Consider the following 23347-nt stretch of genomic DNA (forward strand, 5'->3'; position numbering starts at 1 on the left):
TACCAACACTTTGACTCAAAATCTGTTTTGGCTCAGATATTATCTGGAACCTTGGCACTGGACATACATTTTCCGAACTTGTGCTTTGTCCGTTGGGTGGTTTTTTACACTCCAGGGCTTCAGGGAAAACTCCCTAAAGCATCTGGAGGGCGAAACAGCCTTTCCCAAGGTTGAAAAATAAGGGGCAACATCTCATGTGTCCTCTGATATGGCTCCGCATGCCACCCCTGGCACGCAGGCCATAGATTCCCCATCACAGCCCTAGGATGGTGTTTTATATAAAGGAATAGCTAAGCCAATGCTCTATTCTTCATTAGTAAATTACTCCAGTAAAGTCCACCCTACACTAAACCATAAATTACCATGTTTTCCCCAAAAATAAGACACTGTCTTATATTAATTTTTGCTCCAAAAGTTGTGCTACGTCTTATTTTCGGGGGGTGCCTTATATTTCTCAAGTAAGACAAATTCACAGGCAGAAAAGCTGACACCCCCAAAGAAAGTGTACCGTACGGTACACTGATTACGGTACCTGTCAGTATGGCACCCACACACACAAACAATGGCACTTATATGGTACAACAGTATACTCCCGCTATTGCAGCTTCCGGCCACCAGAGGAACTACAGTCTACGCACTGTAGTGGAGACTGTAATGGCGGTGAGACAGCAGCAGACTGTGTCTGCTGTACTGGACGGTACAAAGCGATGGAAGGGGCCAGCAGGGGATGCCACATTATTACGGTACCGCTTTGAACAGCTTTGAATGGTACGGTATGTTTTTCCACCGTACCGTATGTAAACTTGACTACGCCTTATTTTCGGGGGTGCCTTATATTAGCAAATTCTGCAAAACCTCTGACATGCCTTACTTTCAGGGTACGTCTCATTTTCGGGGAAACAGGGCACATATACTAGAGTTACACAACACACAACTTAAACAGTGTAGTTGGTTAGTTCGTGGTCCAACATGTTGGGGGAATTCAATTCTTAGAAGAATGGTGCACTCTTGTGGCATGGAAGGAATCAAATTGGCAGTGAAGAAAGTTAGAACCCACCCCTGCTGCAGATCTAGGCAGCAAAGGGATTGTTGTGTAAAATGTAGGTTGCAGATGAATACAGACAGTCTGATGCACACACTTCCCAAATCTCAACTGCGTGTTATACAAATGTGTGCATCCTGCGTGCTGATTGGTTGATATAACTTCCTGTTCCATGCTTTGCAGTTTGAGTGCCCCCTAGCCTGAAAGAACATTCACAAATGTATAACTGCAGCAGTTATGCAACCATTTTTGAATGACAGGTGCCTATGTTCCCCGAAGAGCAGTACAGAGAAGTCCAATCCAGATTTTAGTCTTCTGCATAACCATGAACACTAGCTAGCAGTCACAAGAATGAATAAAACTCCTGCCAGTCACAACATATGAGCAGGCTAAACCATAGTTTCAACATCAAAAACAACTATTAACATCTTAGACCATGCCAAATCACTAAAGGCTATGCAATTTGTAGAAGCTTCATGCTCAGACAAATCAACCACCGATAGACACATAGAGATTAAAAAATATAAGATGGAAATAAAAAAAAGTCAGAGTATATCCTTTCCAGCATCCAACATCCAAATAAGCAGCGGCTAACACATGACAAATGAACAGATAACAATGCGTAATTAAGTTACTGCCACAGAGTAAACCCAACCTCTATCGTAACTGGAAGGGCAAGCCATTATGTATAAAAAGAGAGCAAACACTATACTCATGTTGTTGTCGAACTGGTTAATGAAATATCTGCAAGCAAATAGCTAAACTCAGAGAAGACCAGTAGCTCCATAGCTCAACCCTGAGCTACTGATACAGGTTGACATACAGAGTAAGAGAAGTGACAACAACTATAAGGCAATCGAGTAATAAGAGGGAACCCAGTTCCTATCGGTATATTAGAAAGAATTAGGGAAGACAGCATGATAGAAATGTCAATATTTTTACTTTTTTCGCTGCTTTCCCTACTGATTCTATTCTCCTTGAAAGAGTGGTGGTCCAGGAGGCAATTCCCACCGGGTCCTCCTTCTCTTCCAATCCTTGGAAATGCATGGGCTTTGAAGATAAGAAGTAATGAAGACATTTTGAAAAAGGTATTTATTTCTCAGGATAGATCCAATGGTTAATTAAGAAAATCATTAACGGAGGCAATTCTACTTTGTTTTCTTTCTCCTGTGATCATCTCCCAAGTTGGTTTGCTAGTAAAAGGTTTTGCCACTATATTAATACAGTAGTACCTCTAGATATGAGCTGCTCCACATGCGAGGATTCCAAGATACGAGCCACGAGGGGAGAGAAATTTCTGTTCCAGACCCAAGCTCAAATTCGGGATACGAGCCAAGCGTCCACTAGGTGGCACAAGAATCCTTGCTTCTGGTTATCTCGGAGGGGAAAAACAAAGTCTAAAGCCATTTGTTCCAGATACGAGTTGCTCGACATACAAGCTCCCTTCTGGAACAAATTATACTCTTATCTAGGGGTACTACTGTACTGTAATACCTTGATGAACGAGAACAATGCCGTTCAAAATTGAGACCGGCTCTTCAGCTTTTTAGAGTTGGGTTGAGATCCAGGAATAATAATAATAATAATAATAATAATAATAATAATAATAATAATAATAATAATTTATTATATTTGTATTCCACCCCTCTCCGAAGACTCGGAGCGGATGCAGAATCCACTTGAATTCTAGAAAACAGTTCCTAACTTTGAGAATTGATTTCAAGATGTGGTTAAGCAGAAGTTGGACAATCATCTTTGGCGGAATTCCCTTAAATTGGATTTCTGAACTTAGCGTCATATTCAGTGGCTCCTTCCAGTTCTACACATCTATCTGAGAGATCTATAAACATGATCCCATTTCTATTGAATTAAATATTCCCCAGGTTAAAAAAAAAGTTTGTTACAATAGAAATAAGGCTAAATAAAGAAGAGCAATAAAGATGATTAGGGGACTGGAAGCTACAACATATGAAAAACAGTTGCAGGAACTGGATATGTCTAGTTTAAAGAAAAGAAGGATTAGGGGAGACATGATAGCAGTGTCCCAATATCTCAGGGGTTGCCACAAAGAAGAGGGAATCAGGCTATTCTCCAAAGCATCTGAGGGTAGGTGGAACGAGAAGCAATGGGTGGAAACTAATCAAGGAGAGAAGCAACTTAGAACAAAGGAGACATTTCCTGGCAGTTAGAACAATTAATCATTGGAACAGCTTGGCTCCAGAAGTTGTAAATGTAAATGTAAAAGTTTTAAAGAAGATGTTGGATAACCATTTGTCTGAAGTAGTGTAGAGTCTCCTGCCCAAGCAGGGGTGGGACTGGAAGACCTCCAAGGTCCCTTCCAACTTTGTTGTTGTTGTTGTTGTCATTGTTGTTATTGTTGTTGTTATTAAATATGTAGCAAAGCAAATTACAAACTTTATTTAGTATCTCATGTAAAATAGGATAACAGTAACTCACAGATAAACAAATGTGTGCTAAGGAAATTAAATTGAATGAAAACGTCTTTTTATCATGATTTAAATGTCTTTTTATCATGATTTTTTAACATGATTGAAACTATAAGGTAATTAAAATAATGGAGGACTCTTCTAACTTGTGGCAAGCAAAGCTCAGATGGTCTGGGACTTGTTCTTGATATTGTTCAAGACTTGCTTGTGCTTAAAGCCTGCTATATATTCATTGTGAATTTGGCTCTCTTAACCAGTATCACTTAGACCGGAGCTCTGATTTCTGTTTGTAATGGGTATCCCATAAAATTGCATTTAAACCCCCAAAAATATTTGAAACATTAATATTGCATACACATTCAAAAGAAAATGGAAAAAAAGTAATCCTATAAATCCTTTTAATCATGGTTTAAATAAATAGATAAACTGTTGTTAAACGTAATCATTGATCTCTACTGAACCATTAATTCACAGTAAAATACAACCCAGGGATACCAATGTAATTTATAGTATAAAGCAGTATGCTTTATTACGTTATGTTCTTTGTTTGTATTTCTTTTTTCTTTTTTCTGTGTGTGTCTCTGGTTTTTTTTAATATAAATAATTAATAAAGATATATTTTTTTTAAAAATGAATTTATCAGTGCTGAGATATATAGACACAATCTTGCAGAAGTCACAAATCAACTCTTCCTGCTTCTCTTTCTTCAAATGTTTCCAAAAGACAATCAAGATGTTTTTCTAATCATTGCATTATCATGCCTTTTCTAAATTCTCTGAAATTATCTCCCAAATTGGTTTGCTAGTAAAAGATTCTGATACTATACTAATATATTGTGATAACTTGATGAATGAGAACGATGCCGTTCAAAGTTAAGACCTGCTCCTCAGGTTTTTAGAGTTGGGTTGAGATCCAGGAATGCATTATTGGATTATCATGTCAAAATTATTGCATTGTCATGCCTTTTCTAATTTTTTTGAAACTTTGATGACTTTGTAGAAAAAGACCAATGTACAGTACTTTCTTTGTGTGGTGTTTATACATTCACTGACAATTTTCCTCAAATGATATTTAAGAGTTTCAGAAAAATACTAACAATAAATACTCAAAACATCAGAGGTTTTCTCTTTCTATTATTCCTCCTTATAGTCAAGAAAGTCATTATTTTAATTTAGCAGATAAGCCAGCCATAGATTTACTTACTGTCTACTCATTGAATTCAAGACGTTTACTTCCAGAAAAACAGCAAATCTTCAACAAATTAAAAAATGCTGGTAGAACTATAATTCCATTAAGGAGATGGTCAGCTTGTTTCATACATTCAACTAAGGCTGGTATAAACCTATATGGTTATACCACTGGACATCACGACTTTCTGCCTTAGCAATGAAGTGGATTTTGTGAGTGGCGGTGTAAACAAAGATAATTAAGATGATGAATGTTTTCATCTTAGAGTTATAAGCAGAATTGTGTAATATTTCTTCCAAAGATCTCTTAGTGAGTGGACTTCTTATTGGGAACTCCCATTAAGTCCCATTTCCATGATCCTCGGACTTTACTCCTGCCTACTCAAGATCTATTATCCAGAATTGCTACCTTGCATCTCAGATGAAAAATGGACGGCTTGCATTGGCTGCTGATCAGTTTCCAGTCACAATTCAAAGTGTTGGTCATGATCTTTAAAGCCCTACATGGCATTGGACCAGACTACCTCCGGAACTGCCTGTTACCGCACGAATCCCAGCAACCAATAAGGTCCCACAGAGTTGGCCTTCTTCGGGTCCTGTTGACTAAACAATGTTGTTTGGCGGGCCCCAGGGGAAGAGCCTTCTCTGTGGCGGCCCCGGCCCTCTGGAACCAACTTCCCCTGGAGATTAGAACTGCCCCCACCCTCCCTGTCTTTCACAAACTACTCAAGACTCATTTATACTGCCAGGCATGGGGGAGTTGAGATATTCCTTCTCCCTAGGCCATTACAAGTTATGCATGGTATGTCTGTGTGTATGTTTGGTTTTATAATAAGGGTTTTTAGTTGTTTTATTATTGAATTGTCACATGCTGTTTTTATCATTGTTGTTAGCTGCCCCGAGTCTACGGAGAGGGGCGGCATACAAATCCAATAAATTATTATTATTATTATTATTATTATTATTATTATTTTATTATTATTATTATTATTATTATTATTATTATTATTATTATTATTATTATTATTATTATTTTATGGGTGAAAACAAAAAGTGTGTGGAAATGCAGAGAGGTTGGGTTAGATCAGGCTGTACTAGGTGTTGATAGTTCACAAGTCAGTGTGCCACCAGTCAGAAGTTGACTCTCTTGAAGTACTTACAGAATAAAAGAGTTGGAAGGGACATAAACATAGAAACATAGAAACATAGAAGTCTGACAGCAGAAAAAGACCTCATGGTCCATCTAGTCTGCCCTTATACTATTTCCTGTATTTTATCTTAGGATGGATATGTGTTTATCCCAGGCATGTTTAAATTCAGTTACTGTGGATTTATCTACCACGTCTGCTGGAAGTTTGTTCCAAGGATCTACTACGCTTTCAGCAAAATAATATTTTCTCATGTTGCTTTAGATCTTTCCCCCAACTAACTTCAGATTGTGTCCCCTTGTTCTTGTGTTCACTTTCCTATTAAAAACACTTCCCTCCTGGACCTTATTTAACGCTTTAACATATTTAAATGTTTCAATCATGTCCCTCCTTTCCCTTCTGTCCTCCAGACTATACAGATTGAGTTCATGAAGTCTTTCCTGATACGTTTTATGCTTAAGACCTTCCACCATTCTTGTAGCCCGTCTTAGGACCCGTTAAATTTTGTCAATATCTTTTTGTAGGTGAGGTCTCCAGAACTGAACACAGTATTCCAAATGTGGTCTCACCAGCACTCTATATAGCGGGATCATAATCTCCCTCTTCCTGCTTGTTATACCTCTAGCTATGCAGCCAAGCATCCTACTTGCTTTCCCTACCGCCTGACTGCACTGTTCACCCATTTTGAGACTGTCTGAAATCACTACCCCTAAATCCTTTTCTTCTGAAGTTTTTGCTAGCACAGAGCTGCCAATACAATACTCAGATTGAGGATTCCTTTTCCCCAAGTGCATTATTTTACATTTGGAACAAACTTCCAGCAGACATGGTAGATAACTTCAGATTGTGTCCCCTTCTTCTTGTGTTCACTTTCCTATAAAAAACACTTCCCTCCTGGACCTTATTTAACCCTTTAACATATTTAAATGTTTCGATCATGTCCCCCCTTTTCCTTCTGTCCTCCAGACTATACAGATGGAGTTCATTAAGTCTTTCCTGATACGTTTTATGCTTAAGACCTTCCACCATTCTTGTAGCCCGTCTTTGCTGATGACAAAGTAATATCTGTTTATTTTATTTATTTTCTTCCTGTTTCTGATTTACTTCACAGCTGGCCAAGAAATATGGAAATATATACATGTTGTGGTTGGGGAATCAACCTATAGTGGTGCTGTCTGGATTCAAGGCTGTAACAGAAGGTTTGATTAAATATGGGGAAGAATTTGGTGGTCGGACTGTAAGTGCTTTCTTTTCATCCTCAGAAAAAGGAAGGGGTAAGTTGCTGAAAGTAAGGAATTTCAGCCTTCTGTTTATGCCAGCTCTACTAGAAAGATTGCAGGAATATGGTATGTCTAGTCTAGTAGACTAGACTAGAGGGGAAATAGTAGGTGGATCTGGAAAAAAAAACCCAAAGCTTAATAAGAGTTTGCAAGGTTTGTTAAAAGAAAAGAGACAGGCAAGCCAACTCTACGGCATAGTGGCAGGTAAATTACTTTGCATGGATTATTGTTTAACCTAATTTTATATCACTTAAATCTGTTCCCAGTAGGCAACAGGATGAGTACCAACAGCAAGTATTTTGGTTGGTTGTTTATTGTTTTGAGGACTTAAAGAACATATTAAAGAATTGGGAGGGAGGAAAGGAGAAAGAGAGAGAGAAAAAAGAGAGGAAGGAAGAGAGAGAGAGAAAGAAAGAGGGAGGCAGGGAGAGAGAAAGAAAGAGAGAGGAAGGAAGAGAAAGAAAGAAAGGAGGGGGAGAGAGAGAGAGAAAGAAAGAAAGAGAGAAATAGAGGGGAAGGGAGGGAGGAAGTTAGAGAGAGGGATTTTTGTGCTCCATGTAGACCAAATTTTTAATCAAGAACACCACCCCCGGCAATGGTGTCCTGTGAAAATATGGTCATCTTAGTCTAAGACCTATGTGTGATCTGCCCTAAGGATGGTTTCTTCTACGCTAATTTGTCCTTTTTTAAAAAAAATCAACAAAACCGAATGCAATCAATAATTTCTCCTTGATTTATTATGTCTTCAGGTATTATATTTGCAAATGGTCACAACTGGAAGAAGCAGCGGCAGATTGGCAATGCTTCTTTGCGGCTGCTGGGATTAGGGAATAAAATGATTGAGCATCAGATTAAAGAAGGAGCTGCTCATCTGATAGAAATCTTCGCAAGTTCAAAAGGTAGGTACCATTAGCAACGAGAATGCTCAGCGGGTAACTCAGACTTATTGGGTTTCTATCAAATAGAGCAAGATTGGCTCCATAAACCAGAGACATCCAGACGAAGAGCAGGCACAGAGGCACTGTTCCCCCTAAGGTGTGCAGGTGCACACTGGCGCACTCACTAGGGACCTGCCATGCAGAGTTTTTGAATGCTGCGCAGGAGCTGGGCACCACTTCTTCCTGCCTGAAGGCTGCTGTCTCTCAGAGACTAACGGCCCACACCGAGGAGTTGACCATGCCTGGAAGGCAGGGGTTAAAAAAGGGGGGGAGTGTTCTGTTGGGCTCTCTGGTAGACTCCTCCCAAAAATTCACAGGTACAAATTTCAGACACACACACACATTTGAAAATTAAAAACAATGTTCTTTATAATGAAAATTCACTTAAACCAAGCCCTCTTTTGGTATAGCAAAGAGCAGTCATGTCTCCAACAAACTGGTAATTTGTACAAGTCCCTTATCAGTCGTGAGATACTTAGCTTGCAGCTGTGAGGCAATTCACAGTCCTTCTTCTTTCACAAAGTGAAACACACTTTGCCCTGGTTTAGTTTCAAAGCGGGGGGAAATCACCACACAAAAGGTCACAGTCAGTAAAGCAGTCACGAAACAGAACGATCAGATAATCCTCCACAATGGCCAAACCCACAGGCTGCTCTTTATAGCAGCCTCACTAATTCCCACAGCCCCACCCAACCACAGGGGGCCTCATTTTCTTTGATAATAATCTCTCAGTTGTTGCTGCCCATGCATCGCTCTCCACGTGTGTGGCTGTATCATTAACTCTTGTTCTGAATCCAAGGAGGAGCTAGATAATTGATCTCCTTCTGAGCTGTCTGCCACACTCTCCTCCTCCCTGTCACTCATGTCTTCTTGGTCAGAGGAGCCTTCATCAGCAGATTCCACCGGGGGCAAAACAGGCCTGCAGCATGTGGATGTCTCCCCCACATCCACAGTCCTTGGGGCAGGAGCTGGGCCAGAGCTAACCACAACAGGGAGTGGCCAGCCGGAATTGATGCATCCAGAGTTGGGGACACCTTTGCAAACAGCGGCCAGGTGGGCTGACTGACCGACTGGAGTCAAGGAGCAAGAGAGGCGAAGCGGACATTACAGCTGGAGCGACTTTTGTTTCATCGGGCGGACTTCCACTTCACATGCCCTGCAGCCACCCCTTCAGATCACCACCTTGGGGGTACATGCCCAAGGGGGGGGGTTAGAAAAGCACATGCTGGAATGGGTCCAAGAGGGCACCGGGCGTCTCGGATTTGCACCCGAGCGCTCTGCAGGGCGAGCAAGGCTGCATTGTCTCGAACTGGGTACTGGGGCAGGAAGGGTTAAAGCAGTTGCCTTTTGCAAAGGGTGTTGATCTTTATTGCTGGCAGAATGCGCCAGAGTGGGAGCAGCTATCTCACCGGGGCGGAGGGAGAAGAGAAGCGGGTGGTGGTTGCCAAAGGGTTCCGATGGGGAGAAGGGCGCTCAGTAAGCCCCAAAGGCTCTCTTAAAGAGGGGGAAGCGCACCGTTTTTTTGGTAAGCCAGCAATTTGGGAGCAATACCACCCCCCCCTTCCCTCCTTATTGGCTCAGACAGAGATGGAGGCAGAGAGACAGAGGGGAAGAGGGAATGTGAGATAGAGAAAAAGAGAGAGAGAAATGAGAAAATGGTGGAGGGAAAGAATGAGGGAGAGGAAAACGAAACAAATGAGAGAGAAGGGGAGAGAAGGAAAAAATGAGGGAGAGGAAAGAGAGAAGTGGAGAGGAAGGAAGGAAAAATGAAGGGAACAAGGAAGGAAGGAAGGAAGGAAGGAAGGAAGGAAGGAAGAAGGGAACAAGAAAGGAAGGAAGGAAGGAAGGAAGGAAGGAAGGAAGGAAGGAAGGATGAGATGAATGAGATGAATGGAGGGACGGACGGAGGAAGGGCTTTTTTGGGGGGGAGTGTAATATTTTTCTCTCAACATACATTCAAACAATACAGTGTACCATCTAATTTTCCATGAATAAAATGCGGTATTTTGTTAGTAACTAATATCAATCATCAAAAAAGTTGCAAAAGTTTGTTTTCTAATTTTGTCATCCAGTTACATACTTTTCTTTTAATTAAATTAAATTCCCTTCTTAATATTCCTTCAAAAAGTACACCACCAAATATATTTCTAACTTATTAACCATTATGCCAAAGTGCTTCCTTCTTTCTTTATACATTTTTCTATAAACCAAGAAAACCTTGTACAGCCAGTCAAATGTTAACAAAAGAAAATTAAAAACAAAACATAAACATATATAAATTTCAGACTTCTTCCCCCCTCTAAATAGTACATTTACCTAATCCAAAATTTAAAAATTATTTCAGCCCATCTAACATTTAGCCAATTAATACTTATCTACATTTCTTACTTAATTATTAATCTTAAATTTCAGTCAATTTGAGAAAAGAAAAAAAGGGGGGAGGAATTCTAAATATTTTCTATTTTCAATCAATGAAAAAATCATCTATCAACATCATTAATCTCCCCAACAATTCTAAATTCAATTCCGTTTATGCATTAATTCAAATCAGTATCACCTACTACATACAGGTATCTTATAATCAATACTTCTAACTTTATTAAAACAGATCAGCAATTCCTAAATTCATATATCTAAATAGAAAAAAATAATTAAAGTTTAAAAAAGAGCAAACAAAACAATACTCCAAGCTTAATCAACCCTTCTCCAACTCCAATTTCTTTAATCTGAGCAAAACTCTGAACCTTTTTTTTTGCTCCATATACACCAATTTTTTAATCAACCTGTGCTGGCTGCTAGTTATTGCTTTACTTGTTTCTAGGTGTTGGCAGATCTGGTTTGTTATTATCTTTTCCAGTATCTTCTTGGGTATTGAAGTGTGGGTACATTATTTAAATGGCACAATTTCCTGCCAGCTTCATAATGGGAAGGGTGTATAGCAAACACCTAGGTGGATATGCTCTTAGTGACGTAGGCGCTTGTATGATAAGCTGCTTTGCAAGCTGCCATTCATAGTCTCTCTCTGAAAATTGATGTATTTTATGTGACTTTCTATAAAAACAAAGAAATTGCCTAGAGACTCCAGTGGTCCCTGAGTTCTCATTACAAGTGCTCAGTATTACAGGAATGCTGAATTATTCCTATGTAATTATTGATATCTCTCACTGCCAACCCACACTCAGTAAAAGACCTTGGAATACTAATATCGAATGACCTAAGTGCTAAAGCCCACTGCAACAATATCGCCAAAAAAGCTTCTAGAGTTGTTAACCTGATCCTACGCAGCTTCTGCTCAGGCAATCTCACACTACTCACAAGAGCCTACAAAACTTTTGCCAGACCCATCCTTGAATACAGTTCCTCTGTCTGGAACCCATACCACATCTCAGACATCAACACCCTTGAAAATGTCCAAAGATATTTCCCCAGAAGAGCCCTTCACTCCTCCACTCGAAACAGAATATCCTACGAAAATAGACTAACAATCCTGGGCCTAGAAAGCCTAGAACTACGGCGCCTAAAACACGATTTGAATATTGCCCACAAGATCATATGCTGCAACATCCTACTGGTCAATGACTACTTCAGCTTCAACCGCAACAACACAAGAGCACGCAACAGATTCAAACTTAATACGAACCGCTCCAAACTTGACTGTAAAAAATATAATTTCAACAATCGAGTTATCGAAGCGTGGAACTCATTACCGGACTCAATTGTGTCAACCCCTAACCCCCAACATTTCTCCCTTAGACTCTCCACGATTGACCTCTCTAGGTTCCTAAGAGGCCAGTAAGGGGTGTACATAAATGCACCAGTGTGCCTTTCGTCCCCTGTCCAATTGTCATTCCTTTCTCTCACTTATCATATATATTTTCTTTCTTTCATATATCCTCTCCTCTAAGTTCACTTTACCCTTATATATATTACTACATGTCTATTTTTCTTCCTATGTATTTGTGTATTGGACAAATAAATAAATAAATAAAATAAATAATAATAATATATATTTTCATCCTCAGGGCAACCATTTGATCCTTCATTGCCATTGATCAATACAGTCTCCAATGTTATATGTGCTTTTAGCTTTGGGCATCAGTTTGCACTTGAAGATAAAAGCTTCCAGAAGTTGGTTGAAGACTTAACGACTATTGTAAGAAGGGCAGGTCGTGTTTTTCATCTGGTGAGCAATCTTTTATATTAGAACAACCAGATCTCTAACTCACCTGGGGCAGGGGTAGGCGAAGTTGGCTCTTCTATGACTTGTGGACTTCAACTCCCAGAATTCCTGAGCCAATCATGCTAGCTCAGGAATTCTGGGAGTTGAAATCCACATGTCATAGAAGAGCCAACTTCGCCTACCCCTGGCCTAGAGTAACTTATGGCAAAATGGCAGCATGCAAGTTTACAGTAATAAATAAATAGATTATAGATAGTAATGCCAGGGTTCCATCTAGCATCTGAAAGTAAATTAGAGTCCAAGGCACTGGACTTGAGGTTCGACTACTCTACTGTAACGCTTTCTGCATGGGGCTACCTTTGAAGAGTGTTCGGAGAGATTGCGAGAGCAATCATGGCCTTTCCTAAATATGCCCATGTTACACCAACACTCCGCAGACTGCATTGGTTGCCGATCAGTTTCCGGTCACAATTCAAAGTGTTGGTCATCACCTATAAAGCCCTTCATGGCATATTTAAATGTTTCGATCATGTCCCCCCTTTCCCTCCTGTCCTCCAGACTATACAGATTGAGTTCATGAAGTCTTTCCTGATACGTTTTATGCTTAAGACCTTCCACCATTCTTGTAGCCCGTCTTAGGACCCGTTAAATTTTGCCAATATCTTTTTGTAGGTGAGGTTTCCGGAACTGAACACTGTATGAAGTGATGGATTTTTTAAATTTATCTTTTTAGCTTTATGAGGCATTCCCATCGTTGATGAAACATCTTCCAGGACCTCACCAGAAGGCTCTGGAGTCTGCTGAGCATATCCTTTTATTTGGAAGGCAGGAAATAGAAAGGCACAAGCAATGCCAATCTCTATATGAGCCACAGGATTTCATTGACTTCTATCTACTGCAAATGGAAAAGGTATTTTGCCTATTTACATATGCATTTATTTTTTTTGTTCATTGTATTGAGTTATGACACCCATTTTTCATTAGAATCCATGACATCATGCGATATGTATGTATCATATGATGGGATATCATATGGTGCACCAGTTGCGGCTCTATTTGGACAGGGAGTCACTGCTCACAGTCGCTCATGCCCTCATCACCTCGAGGTTCGATTACTGCAACGCTCTCTACATGGGGCTACCCTTGAAAAGTGTTCGGAAACTTCAGATCGTGCAGAATGCGGCCGCGAGAGCCATCGTGGGGCTTCCTAGATTCGCCCACGTTTCTGCAACACTCCGTGGCCTGCACTGGCTGCTGATCGGTTTCCGGTCACAATTCAAAGTGTTGGTCATGACCTTTAAAGCCCTACATGACATTGGGACAGAATACATCCGAAACCGCCTTCTACCGCATGAATCCCAGCGGCCGATAAGGTCCCACAGAGTTGGCCTTCTCCGGGTCCCGTCAACCCAACAATGTTGTTTGGCGGGCCCCAAGGGAAGAGCCTTCTCTGTGGCGTCCCTGACCCTCTGGAATCAACTCCCCCCAGAGATTAGAACTGCCCCCACCCTCCTTGTCTTTCACAAATTACTCAAGACCCACCTTTGTCGCCAGGCATGGGGGAGTTAGGATATTCCTTCCCCTAGGCCATTACAAGTTATGTATGGTATGTTTGTGTGTATGTTTGGTTTTTATAATAAGGGTTTTTAGTTGTTTTATTAAATTGGATTGTTACATGTTGTTTTTTATCATTGTTGTTAGCCGCCCCGAGTCTGCGGAGAGGGGCGGCATACAAATCCAATTAATAATAATAATAATAATTATTATTATTATTATTAATAATATTATTATTATTATGTATGTATGTATGTACCAGGATGATAAGGAGATTGTAAACTATAACATATGAAGAGCAGTTATAGGAACTGGCCATGGTTAGTGTAGCAAAGAGAAGGACCAGAGGAGACATGACAGCAGTCTTCCAGTACTTGTGGGGCTGCCACAGAGAGGAGTAAGGGGGTCAGGCTATTTTCCAAGGCACCAGAAGGCCAAACAAGGAACAAAGCTGACCAAAGAGAGATTCAGCCTGGAAATAAGGAGGAACTTTCTGACGGTGAGAGCGATCAACCAATAGAACAGCTTACCTGCAGAGGTTGTGAGAGGTCCAACACTTGAGATTTTCAAAGGGAGATTGGGCTGGAATTTGTAAGCGAATACTTTTTACTATGCAAGTTCTCTTGCCTTCTCAGGAATCTCCTATATCTGGCATCTAGTAACGGATTATCCACTCTAATGTCTTCCTCATTCTCTGACTGGGACCACTCCCCCATTGATATATCAGCCCCCTCTGGTGGTTGCTCAGGTTCACTCAGGTCACTTTCTCCCTCACTCTCCTTCACTTGCCCAGGGTATCCAGAAGGGCCTGGATCATCCTCCTCAGAATCTGACATTACCAGAGATGGACAAGGAGCGCTCACAACACACACACACACACAGAGAGATGATAGATAGATAGATAGATAGATAGATAGATAGATAGATAGATAGATAGATAGATAGATAGATAGATAGATAGATAGATGAATGATAGATAGATAGATAGATAGATAGATAGATAGATGATAGATAGATAGATAGATAGATAGATAGATAGATGATAGATAGATAGATAGATAGATAGATGATGGATGGATGGATGGATGGATGGATAGATAGATAGATAGATAGATAGATGATAGGTAGGTAGGTAGTAGATAGATAGATAGATAGATAGATAGATAGATAGATAGATAGATAGATAGATAGATTTTATTTATTTATTTATTTATTTATTTATTTATTTATTTATTTATTTATTTATTTATTTATTTATTATTTAGATTTGTATGCCGCCCCTCTCCGAAGACTCGGGCCGGCTCACAACAAGATAGAACAAATCATAAATAATCAGAAAACTTTAAAATTTATACAAGATTTAATAGATAGATAGATAGATAGATGATAGATGATAGATGATAGATGATAGATGATAGATGATAGATGATAGATGATAGATGATAGATGATAGATGATAGATGATAGATGATAGATAGATAGATAGATAGATAGATAGATAGATTGATAGATTGATAGATAGGTAGATAGATAGATAGATAGATAGATAGATAGATAGATAGATAGATAGATAGATAGATAGATGATGGATGGATGGATGGATGGATGGATGGATAGATAGATAGATAGATAGATAGATAGATAGATAGATGATGGATGGATGGATGGATGGATGGATAGATAGATAGATAGATAGATAGATGATGGATGGATGGATGGATGGATGGATGGATAGATAGATAGATAGATAGATAGATGATAGATGATAGATGATAGATGATAGATGATAGATGATAGATAGATAGATGATAGATGATAGATGATAGATGATAGATGATAGATGATAGATGATAGATAGATAGATTGATAGATAGATAGATAGATGATAGATAGATAGATAGATAGATAGATGATAGATAGATAGATAGATAGATAGATAGATGATAGATAGATAGATAGATGATAGATAGATAGAGTGATAGATAGATGATAGATAGATAGATAGATAGATGATAGATAGATGATAGATAGATGATAGATAGATAGATAGATAGATAGATGATAGATAGATAGATAGATAGATAGATAGATAGATAGATAGATAGATATGAGATATGAGATATGAGATATGAGATATGAGATATGAGATATGAGATATGAGATATGAGATGTGTATGTATGTATGTATGGATGTTATTTTTTCTAATAACATTAAACATATTGAAGGAAACCTAGAATTTATTGTAAGTTGAATTACTCATTTTAAAAATAGAGCAAGAATGACACCAACTCTGTCTATAGTGAAGAGAACTTGGCTTGTTGTCTGCTTGAATTGTTTATTGCTGGAACAGAAACAACCCATGATAGCCTGATGTGGGCCCTGCTTCTCTTGGTAAATCATCCCGACATCCAAGGTGAGACAACTCTGGGCAGTGGGAACAATAGCCAGAGTGGAAAATACACAGGAAATCTTTGGCATCTCAATAACTACTGAATGATGAACCAAATCTTTACAATAACATTCTATGGAAATTCGGAGCCTATAATAAAGTTCACAAATTAAAAGAAACCCGATCGTATAAATATTTTATTTAAATGTAAAAATATTTTACAACATCCCTGTAGTAATTCTGTATAGGTAGTCCTATACTGTATTTTTCGGACTATTAGGCACACCAGTGTATAAGACGCATCAAGATTTAAAAGAGCTAAATAAAGAAAAAAAGTGATTGCCTTCCCCAACCCCCACCTTGTTCTTTGCAAAAATTGACCGTTCTTTGCAAAAAAACAGGGCACACAGAGGTTTTGAGAAGCCTGCAGAATGCTCATAAGATCTGGGGGAAGGAAAAAACACCCCAATTTTTCCAAAAAATGGCCCGTTTTCACCCATTTCTTTGCAAAAACTGGGATGTTTTTGTCTTTGCCCAACCTCTAGGAGCGCTCTACAAACCACCCAAATTCTCTCTGCACCCTATTTTTTGCAAAAGAAAATGGGCTCATATATTGCAAAAATGGGGTTCAGGAGCAGGGCGTGGGGGGCCCAAAATGGTTGTGTTCGGTGTATAAAGCACACCAAATTTCCACCCTCTTTTGTTTTTTTGGGGGGGGGAGGTACAGCTTATACTCTGAAAAATACGGTATGTTGTGAATATTGACCCATTTTATGATATTTCTTGTCACAGTTGTTAAATGAATCACTGAAGTTGTTAAGTCAATCTGGCTTCCCCGTTGACATTGCTTGTCAGAAGATTGCAAATACAGTGGTACCTCTACTTACAAACTTAATTTATTCTGCGACCAAGTTCTTAAGTAGAAAAGTTTGTAAGAAGAAGCAATTTTCCCCATAGGAATCAATGTAAAGGCAAATAAGGCGTGTGATTGGGGAAACAACAGGGAGGGTGGAGGCCCTGTTTCCTCCCAGGAGATTCCTAGAGAGGCCCCACGGAGGCTTCTCCCCACCTTTTCCAGCCCTGTTTCCTCCCAGGAGATTCCTAGAGAGGCCCCACAGAGGCTTCTCCCCACCCTTTCCGGCCCTGTTTCCTCCCAGGAGATTCCTAGAGAGGCCCCAAGGAGCCTTCTCCCTCCCTTTTCCAGCCCTGTTTCCTCCCAGGAGATTCCTAGAGAGGCCCCACAGAGGTTTCTCCCTGCCTTTTCCAGCCCTGTTTCCTCCCAAGGGATTCTTAAGGCGTGCGATTGGGGAAATCACAGGGAGGGTGGAGGCCCTGTTTCCTCCCAGGAGATTCCTAGAGAGGCCCCACGAAGGCTTCTCCCCGCCTTTTCCAGCCCTGTTTCCTCCCAGGAGATTCCTAGAGAGGCCCCACGGAGCCTTCTCCTTCCCTTTTCCAGTTACAGTTTTGGAGGCTCTGGTTTGTAAGTGGAAAATGGTTCTTGAGAAGAGGCAAAAAAATCTTGAACACCCGAAAAGTTTGTAAGTAGAGGTGTTCTTAGGTAGAAGTACCACTGTAGTGCAAATAGTGATCGCATAACACTGAGACACATCAACCATCGTAAATATAAACCAGTTGCCAAGCATCTGAATTATGATCACATGACCATTGGGATGCTGCATAGGTTGTAATTGTGAAAAACGGCCACAAGTCACTTTATTCAGTACTGTTGTAACTTTGAATGGTCACAAAATGAACTGTTGAAAGTTGGGGACTACCTATATTAGTAAGTCTTTGTAGTAATCTGGAATAATGAATAGGGTATTGACTAAATTTTCAATACAGTAGTACCCCTAGATACGAGCATAATTCGTTCCAGAAGGGAGCTTGTATGTCGAGCAACTCGTATCTGGTGGAACAAATAACTTTAGACTTTGTTTTTCCCCTCCGAGATAACCAAAAGCAAGGATTCTTGCACCACCTAGTGGACGCTCGGCTCGTATCCCGAATTTGAGCTCGGGACTGGAACAGAAATTTCTCTCCCCTCGTGGCTTGTACCTTGAAATACTCGCATGTGGAGCAGCTCGTATCTAGAGGTACTACTGTATATGGAAAAAGTGCGCCACAGTGATGTAGTGGTTAGAGAGCAATACTGCAGGCTGCCTGCAATTTGGCAGATCAAATATCACCAGGCTCAAGATTGACTCAGGCTTCCATCCTTCTGAGATGGGTAAAATGAGGACCCAAATTGTTGGGGGCAATATGCCGACTCTGTAACATGCTTAGAGAGGGTTATAAAACACTGTGAAAGTAGCATATAATTAAACCGAAGTGCTGTTGCTATCCCTAAGTTTAACTTTTCCTGCATTCTGCTTTTATAGATTCAAATCTGCCCTTAATTCTGAAAACAATGGTGGGAACATTACTATAATAATTTTTCTGAGCCTTCTGAACTATTGGTTCATAACTAAACTCATAGGAAATTATTTCAGAAAAACAGATACATCTGTAAGAGATTATTCAATCCTAAATGGCATCATTCAAAATGGATTTGTCTTTTTTATTCCCCCACTCCCCCCCCCCTGCAGAAAAAGTCCGCAAGGAGATTGAAGATGTCTTTGGTGCCTCCGGATCCATCTCCTATGAGGATCGGCACAAGCTGCCCTACACCAATGCTGTGATACATGAGACTCAAAGAGCAAAATATGTTTTATTTATACCCGTGCCTAGACAAAGCCTAAGAGATGTGACGATGCAGGGTTTCCACATTCCAAAGGTAGCAAAATCTCTCTTGGCTTTCCTGACTATTGCCATGCATTTATAAAGCCCTTCATGGCATCGGACCAGAATACATCCGGGTCCGCCTTCTGCCGTACTAATCCCAGCGACCGGTTAGGTCCCACAGAGTCGGTCTTCTCCGGGTCCCATCAACTAAACAATGTCATCTGGCGGGACCCAGGGGAAGAGCCTTCTCTGTGGCAGCCCCGACTCTCTTGAACCAGCTCCCCCCGGAGATTAGACCTGCCCCCACCCTCTTTGCCTTTCGTAAACTCCTTAAAACCCACCTTTGCCGCCAGGCATGGGGGAATTGAGATATCTCCCCTGGGCCTATACAATTTATGTATGGTATGTCTGTGTGTATGTCTGCTTAATAACTGGTTTTTTAAAAATGTTTTTAAATTATTAGATTTGTCATGAATTGTTTTATTGCTGTTGTGAGCCGCCCCGAGTCTACGGAGAGGGGCGGCATACAAATCTAATAAATAATAATAATAATAAAATAATAATAATTAGATATGCCGATAGGAGCCCTCTATTCTCCAGCAACATAATTCAAAGGCTCCAATTCTTTGGTGCTCAGACTTTCTTATGGTCCAACTATCACAGCCATATATTGCAATTGGGAAGCCCATAGCCTTGATTATACACACTTTTGTTGGCCTGTCTCTGCTTTTAAATCCCTTCATGGCATTGGACCAGAATATCTCTGAGACCGCCTTCTGCTGCACGAATCCCAGCAACCAATTAGGTCCCACAGAGTCGGCCTTCTCCGGGTCCCGTCAACTAAACAATGTCGGTTGGCGGGCCCCAGGGGAAGAGCCTTCTCTGTGGTGGCCCCGACTCTCTGGAACCAGCTCCCCCCAAACTCCTCAAAATCCACGTTTGTCGTCAGGCATGGGGGAATTGAAATATCTCCCCCGGGCCTATACAATTTATGTATGGTATGTTTGTAGGTATGTCTGCTTAATAATGGGATTTTTTAAATATTTTAAATTGTAAATTATTAAATTTGTCAGGAACTGTTTTATTGTGTTGTGAGCCACCCGGAGTCTATGGAGAGGGGCTGCATACAAATCTAATAAATAAATAAATGAATGAATGAATGAATGAATGAATGAATGAATGAATGAACGAACGAACGAACGAACAAACAAACAAACAAACAAACAAACAAACAAACAAACAAACAAACAAATAAATTGTCTAGATTTGCCACAGCTTTCCTCCCCAGGGGCAAGCGTCCTTTAATTTCTTGGCTGCATTCTCCAACTGCAGTGATCTTGGTGCCCAGGAAAATAAAATCTATCGCTACCTCCATTTCTTCCCTATCTATTTGCCAGGAATTGAGAGGGCCGCATGCCATGGTCTTAGGTTTCCTAATATTCAGTTTCAAGCCAACTTTTGCACTCTCCTTCTTCACCCACATCTGCAGATTAGTGGTTGCACGAAAAGAGAATTTGGAAAAGCTGAGAGAGAGAAAGAGAGGGAGGGAGAGTGATGGTGATCTATTGCCAACTAATGCTTCCCCTACAAGTTAGAAACATAGAAACATAGAAGTCTGACGGCAGAAAAGGACCTCATGGTCCATCTAGTCTGCCCTTATACTATTTTCTGTATTTCATCTTAGGATGGATATATGTTTATCCCAGGCATGTTTAAATTCAGTTACTGTGGATTTATCTACCACGTCTGCTGGAAGTTTGTTCCAAGGATCTACTACTCTTTCAGTAAAATAATATTTTCTCATGTTGCTTTTAATCTTTCCCCCAACTAACTTCAGATTGTGTCCCCTTGTTCTTGTGTTCACTTTCCTATTAAAAACACTTCCCTCCTGGACCTTATTTAACCCTTTAACATATTTAAATATTTCGATCATGTCCCCCCTTTCCCTTCTGTCCTCCAGACTATACAGATTGAGTTCATGAAGTCTTTCCTGATACGTTTTATACTTAAGACCTTCCACCATTCTTGTAGCCCGTCTTTGGACCCCTTCAATTTCGTCAATATCTTTTTGTAGCTGAGGTCTCCAGAACTGAACACAGTATTCTAAATGTGGTCTCACCAGCGCTCTATATAGCGGGATCATAATCTCCCTCTTCCTGCTTGTTATACCTCTAGCTATGCAGCCAAGCATCCTACTTGCTTCCACTTTTTGCATATTATGAAACAGCTGTAATTTTTCCTTTCTGTTCTGTTGTTATTGAAGGGCAGCATTATTGTGAATGATCTACGCTCTGTTCTTCTGGATCCTGAACAATGGGAGACACCTGAGGAATTCAACCCAAATCACTTTTTAGACAAAGACGGGAATTTTCGGGCGCGAGAAGCATTTTTGCCCTTTGGCGGAGGTAAATCCAACTATTCAAGGCAGTTTATGATTAATAGGCAATTTGTAATGTTTTTCGGGAAATTTAAAACCATTCCTTTCCTTTTCTTTTTTAAAATAATCTTTATTAATTATTTACATGGAAATAAAATGCACAAGTACCTTAAAACAAACAAAGACAAAAACAAAACACAACTTATAGAAACATATAGATATCATCATTTTTAATTATGGTTATATATCAAGTCTTAAGCACTCAACAATTTACATATTTGCCAACCAACCTGTTTTTATTTTATCAATCTACTAGTTTTACATTGCTATATTATATCTTGTTGCCTAAATCTTAATCTTTATTAATTTCAATCATGTTACCTAAATCATAAATTGTCCAAAGTTAATGGCTAGACAACAATTTTATTTTGTATATCTAAACGAAAGGAATAACAAGATTGCTTACATTTATTTCCCTTGTATACTTTCAAATTGGGAGAGATTTGACTGTATTATAGATATTTAACCTTTTAAATATATTTTTTAATTAATCCAATCGCACCACCTGCTCAAGATTTGGTAAAATTCAATATTGTCTCTTTCTTTTATTTCCAATGTCAACTTGCTCATCTCTGCAATTTTGTAAATTTTATTTATTAAGTTTAGTGTTGATGGGACATTGTTTAATTTCCAGCTCTGCGCATAAGCACTCCTGGCAGCTGTAATTATATGTATTATTAAATATCGATCTTCCTTAGATGTTTTTGGTCTAATAATTCTGAGTAGGTATAGTTCTGGTTCATTCTTTTCCTTTTCACTGACTGTCAGAACCTGAAACTCTTGTCTCATCTTAATCTCTGTTTCTTGTAGTTTGAGATGTGATTGAAGTTCCTATTAGCTTTACGTATGAGTTCCTTATTGCAGAGAATCACATTATCTGTACAATACATGTACTGGGTGAAATCATTGTGGCCAGAATCAAGAGCAACGTTAACCTGTTCCAAATGGAATCCAAAAATCATAATTGCCTAGTCTGAAAAAATAAACTTCTGGGGTGTGTTAGTCCACTGTATTTGCTCCAATTCAATGTTGGTGACCCTATTATGGCACGCATGCCACAAAAAAACCATATCTGAGGCCATGCTCTGCATTGCCCTATGTTAACAATAACCACCACCACAACAACAACAATAATAATAATAAATAATAATAATTTAATAGATTTGTATGCCACCCCTCTCCAAGGATTCAGGGCGGCTCACAGCAATAATAAAATACAATAAACATAGAAACATAGAAGTCTGACGGCAGAAAAAGACCTCATGGTCCATCTAGTCTGCCCTTATACTGTTTTCTGTATTTTATCTTAGGATGGATATATGTTTATCCCAGGCATGTTTAAATTCAGTTACTGTGGAAGTTTGTTCCAAGGAAGTTTGTTCCAAGGATCTACTACTCTTTCAGTAAAATAATATTTTCTCATGTTGCTTTTGATCTTTCCCCCAACTAACTTCAGATTGTGTCCCCTTGTTCTTGTGTTCACTTTCCTATTAAAAACACTTCCCTCCTGGACCTTATTTAACCCTTTAATATATTTAAATGTTTCGATCATGTCCCCCCTTTTCCTTTTGTCCTCCAGACTGTACAGATTGAGTTCATTAAGTCTTTCCTGATACGTTTTATGCTTAAGACCTTCCACCATTCTTGTAGCCCGTCTTTGGACCCGTTCAATTTTGTCAATATCTTTTTGTAGGTAAGGTCTCCAGAACTGGACACAGTATTCCAAATGTGGTCTCACCAGCATTCTATATAGCGGGATCATAATCTCCCTCTTCCTGCTTGTTATACCTCTAGCTATGCAGCCAAGCATCCTACTTGCTTTCCCTACCGCCTGACTGCACTGTTCACCCATTTTGAGACTGTCAGAAATCACTACCCCTAAATCCTTTTCTTTTGAAGTATTTTCTAACACAGAACTGCCAATACAATACTCAGATTGAGGATTCCTTTTCCCCAAGTGCATTATTTTACATTTGGAAACATTAAACTGCAGTTTCCATTGCTTTGACCATTTATCTAGTAA

The 23347-nt window shown here is 39.7% G+C and overlaps 1 protein-coding gene across 1 annotated transcript in view; it reads left to right on the plus strand.

The window, feature by feature from the left end:
• LOC139168625 (cytochrome P450 2J5-like) overlaps nt 1-23347 on the plus strand; it is a 63220-nt gene that overhangs the window by 38723 nt on the left and 1150 nt on the right. The window contains exons 5-11 of the mRNA XM_070754248.1: nt 6936-7098; nt 7854-8003; nt 12065-12225; nt 12956-13132; nt 16049-16190; nt 18752-18939; nt 21151-21292. Of these exons, the coding sequence (XP_070610349.1) occupies nt 6936-7098; nt 7854-8003; nt 12065-12225; nt 12956-13132; nt 16049-16190; nt 18752-18939; nt 21151-21292 (1123 nt within the window). The remainder of the gene's footprint in view (nt 1-6935; nt 7099-7853; nt 8004-12064; nt 12226-12955; nt 13133-16048; nt 16191-18751; nt 18940-21150; nt 21293-23347) is intronic.

Source organism: Erythrolamprus reginae, chromosome 5, assembly GCF_031021105.1.
Source record: "Erythrolamprus reginae isolate rEryReg1 chromosome 5, rEryReg1.hap1, whole genome shotgun sequence".
Classification (NCBI taxonomy): Eukaryota; Metazoa; Chordata; class Lepidosauria; order Squamata; family Dipsadidae; genus Erythrolamprus; species Erythrolamprus reginae.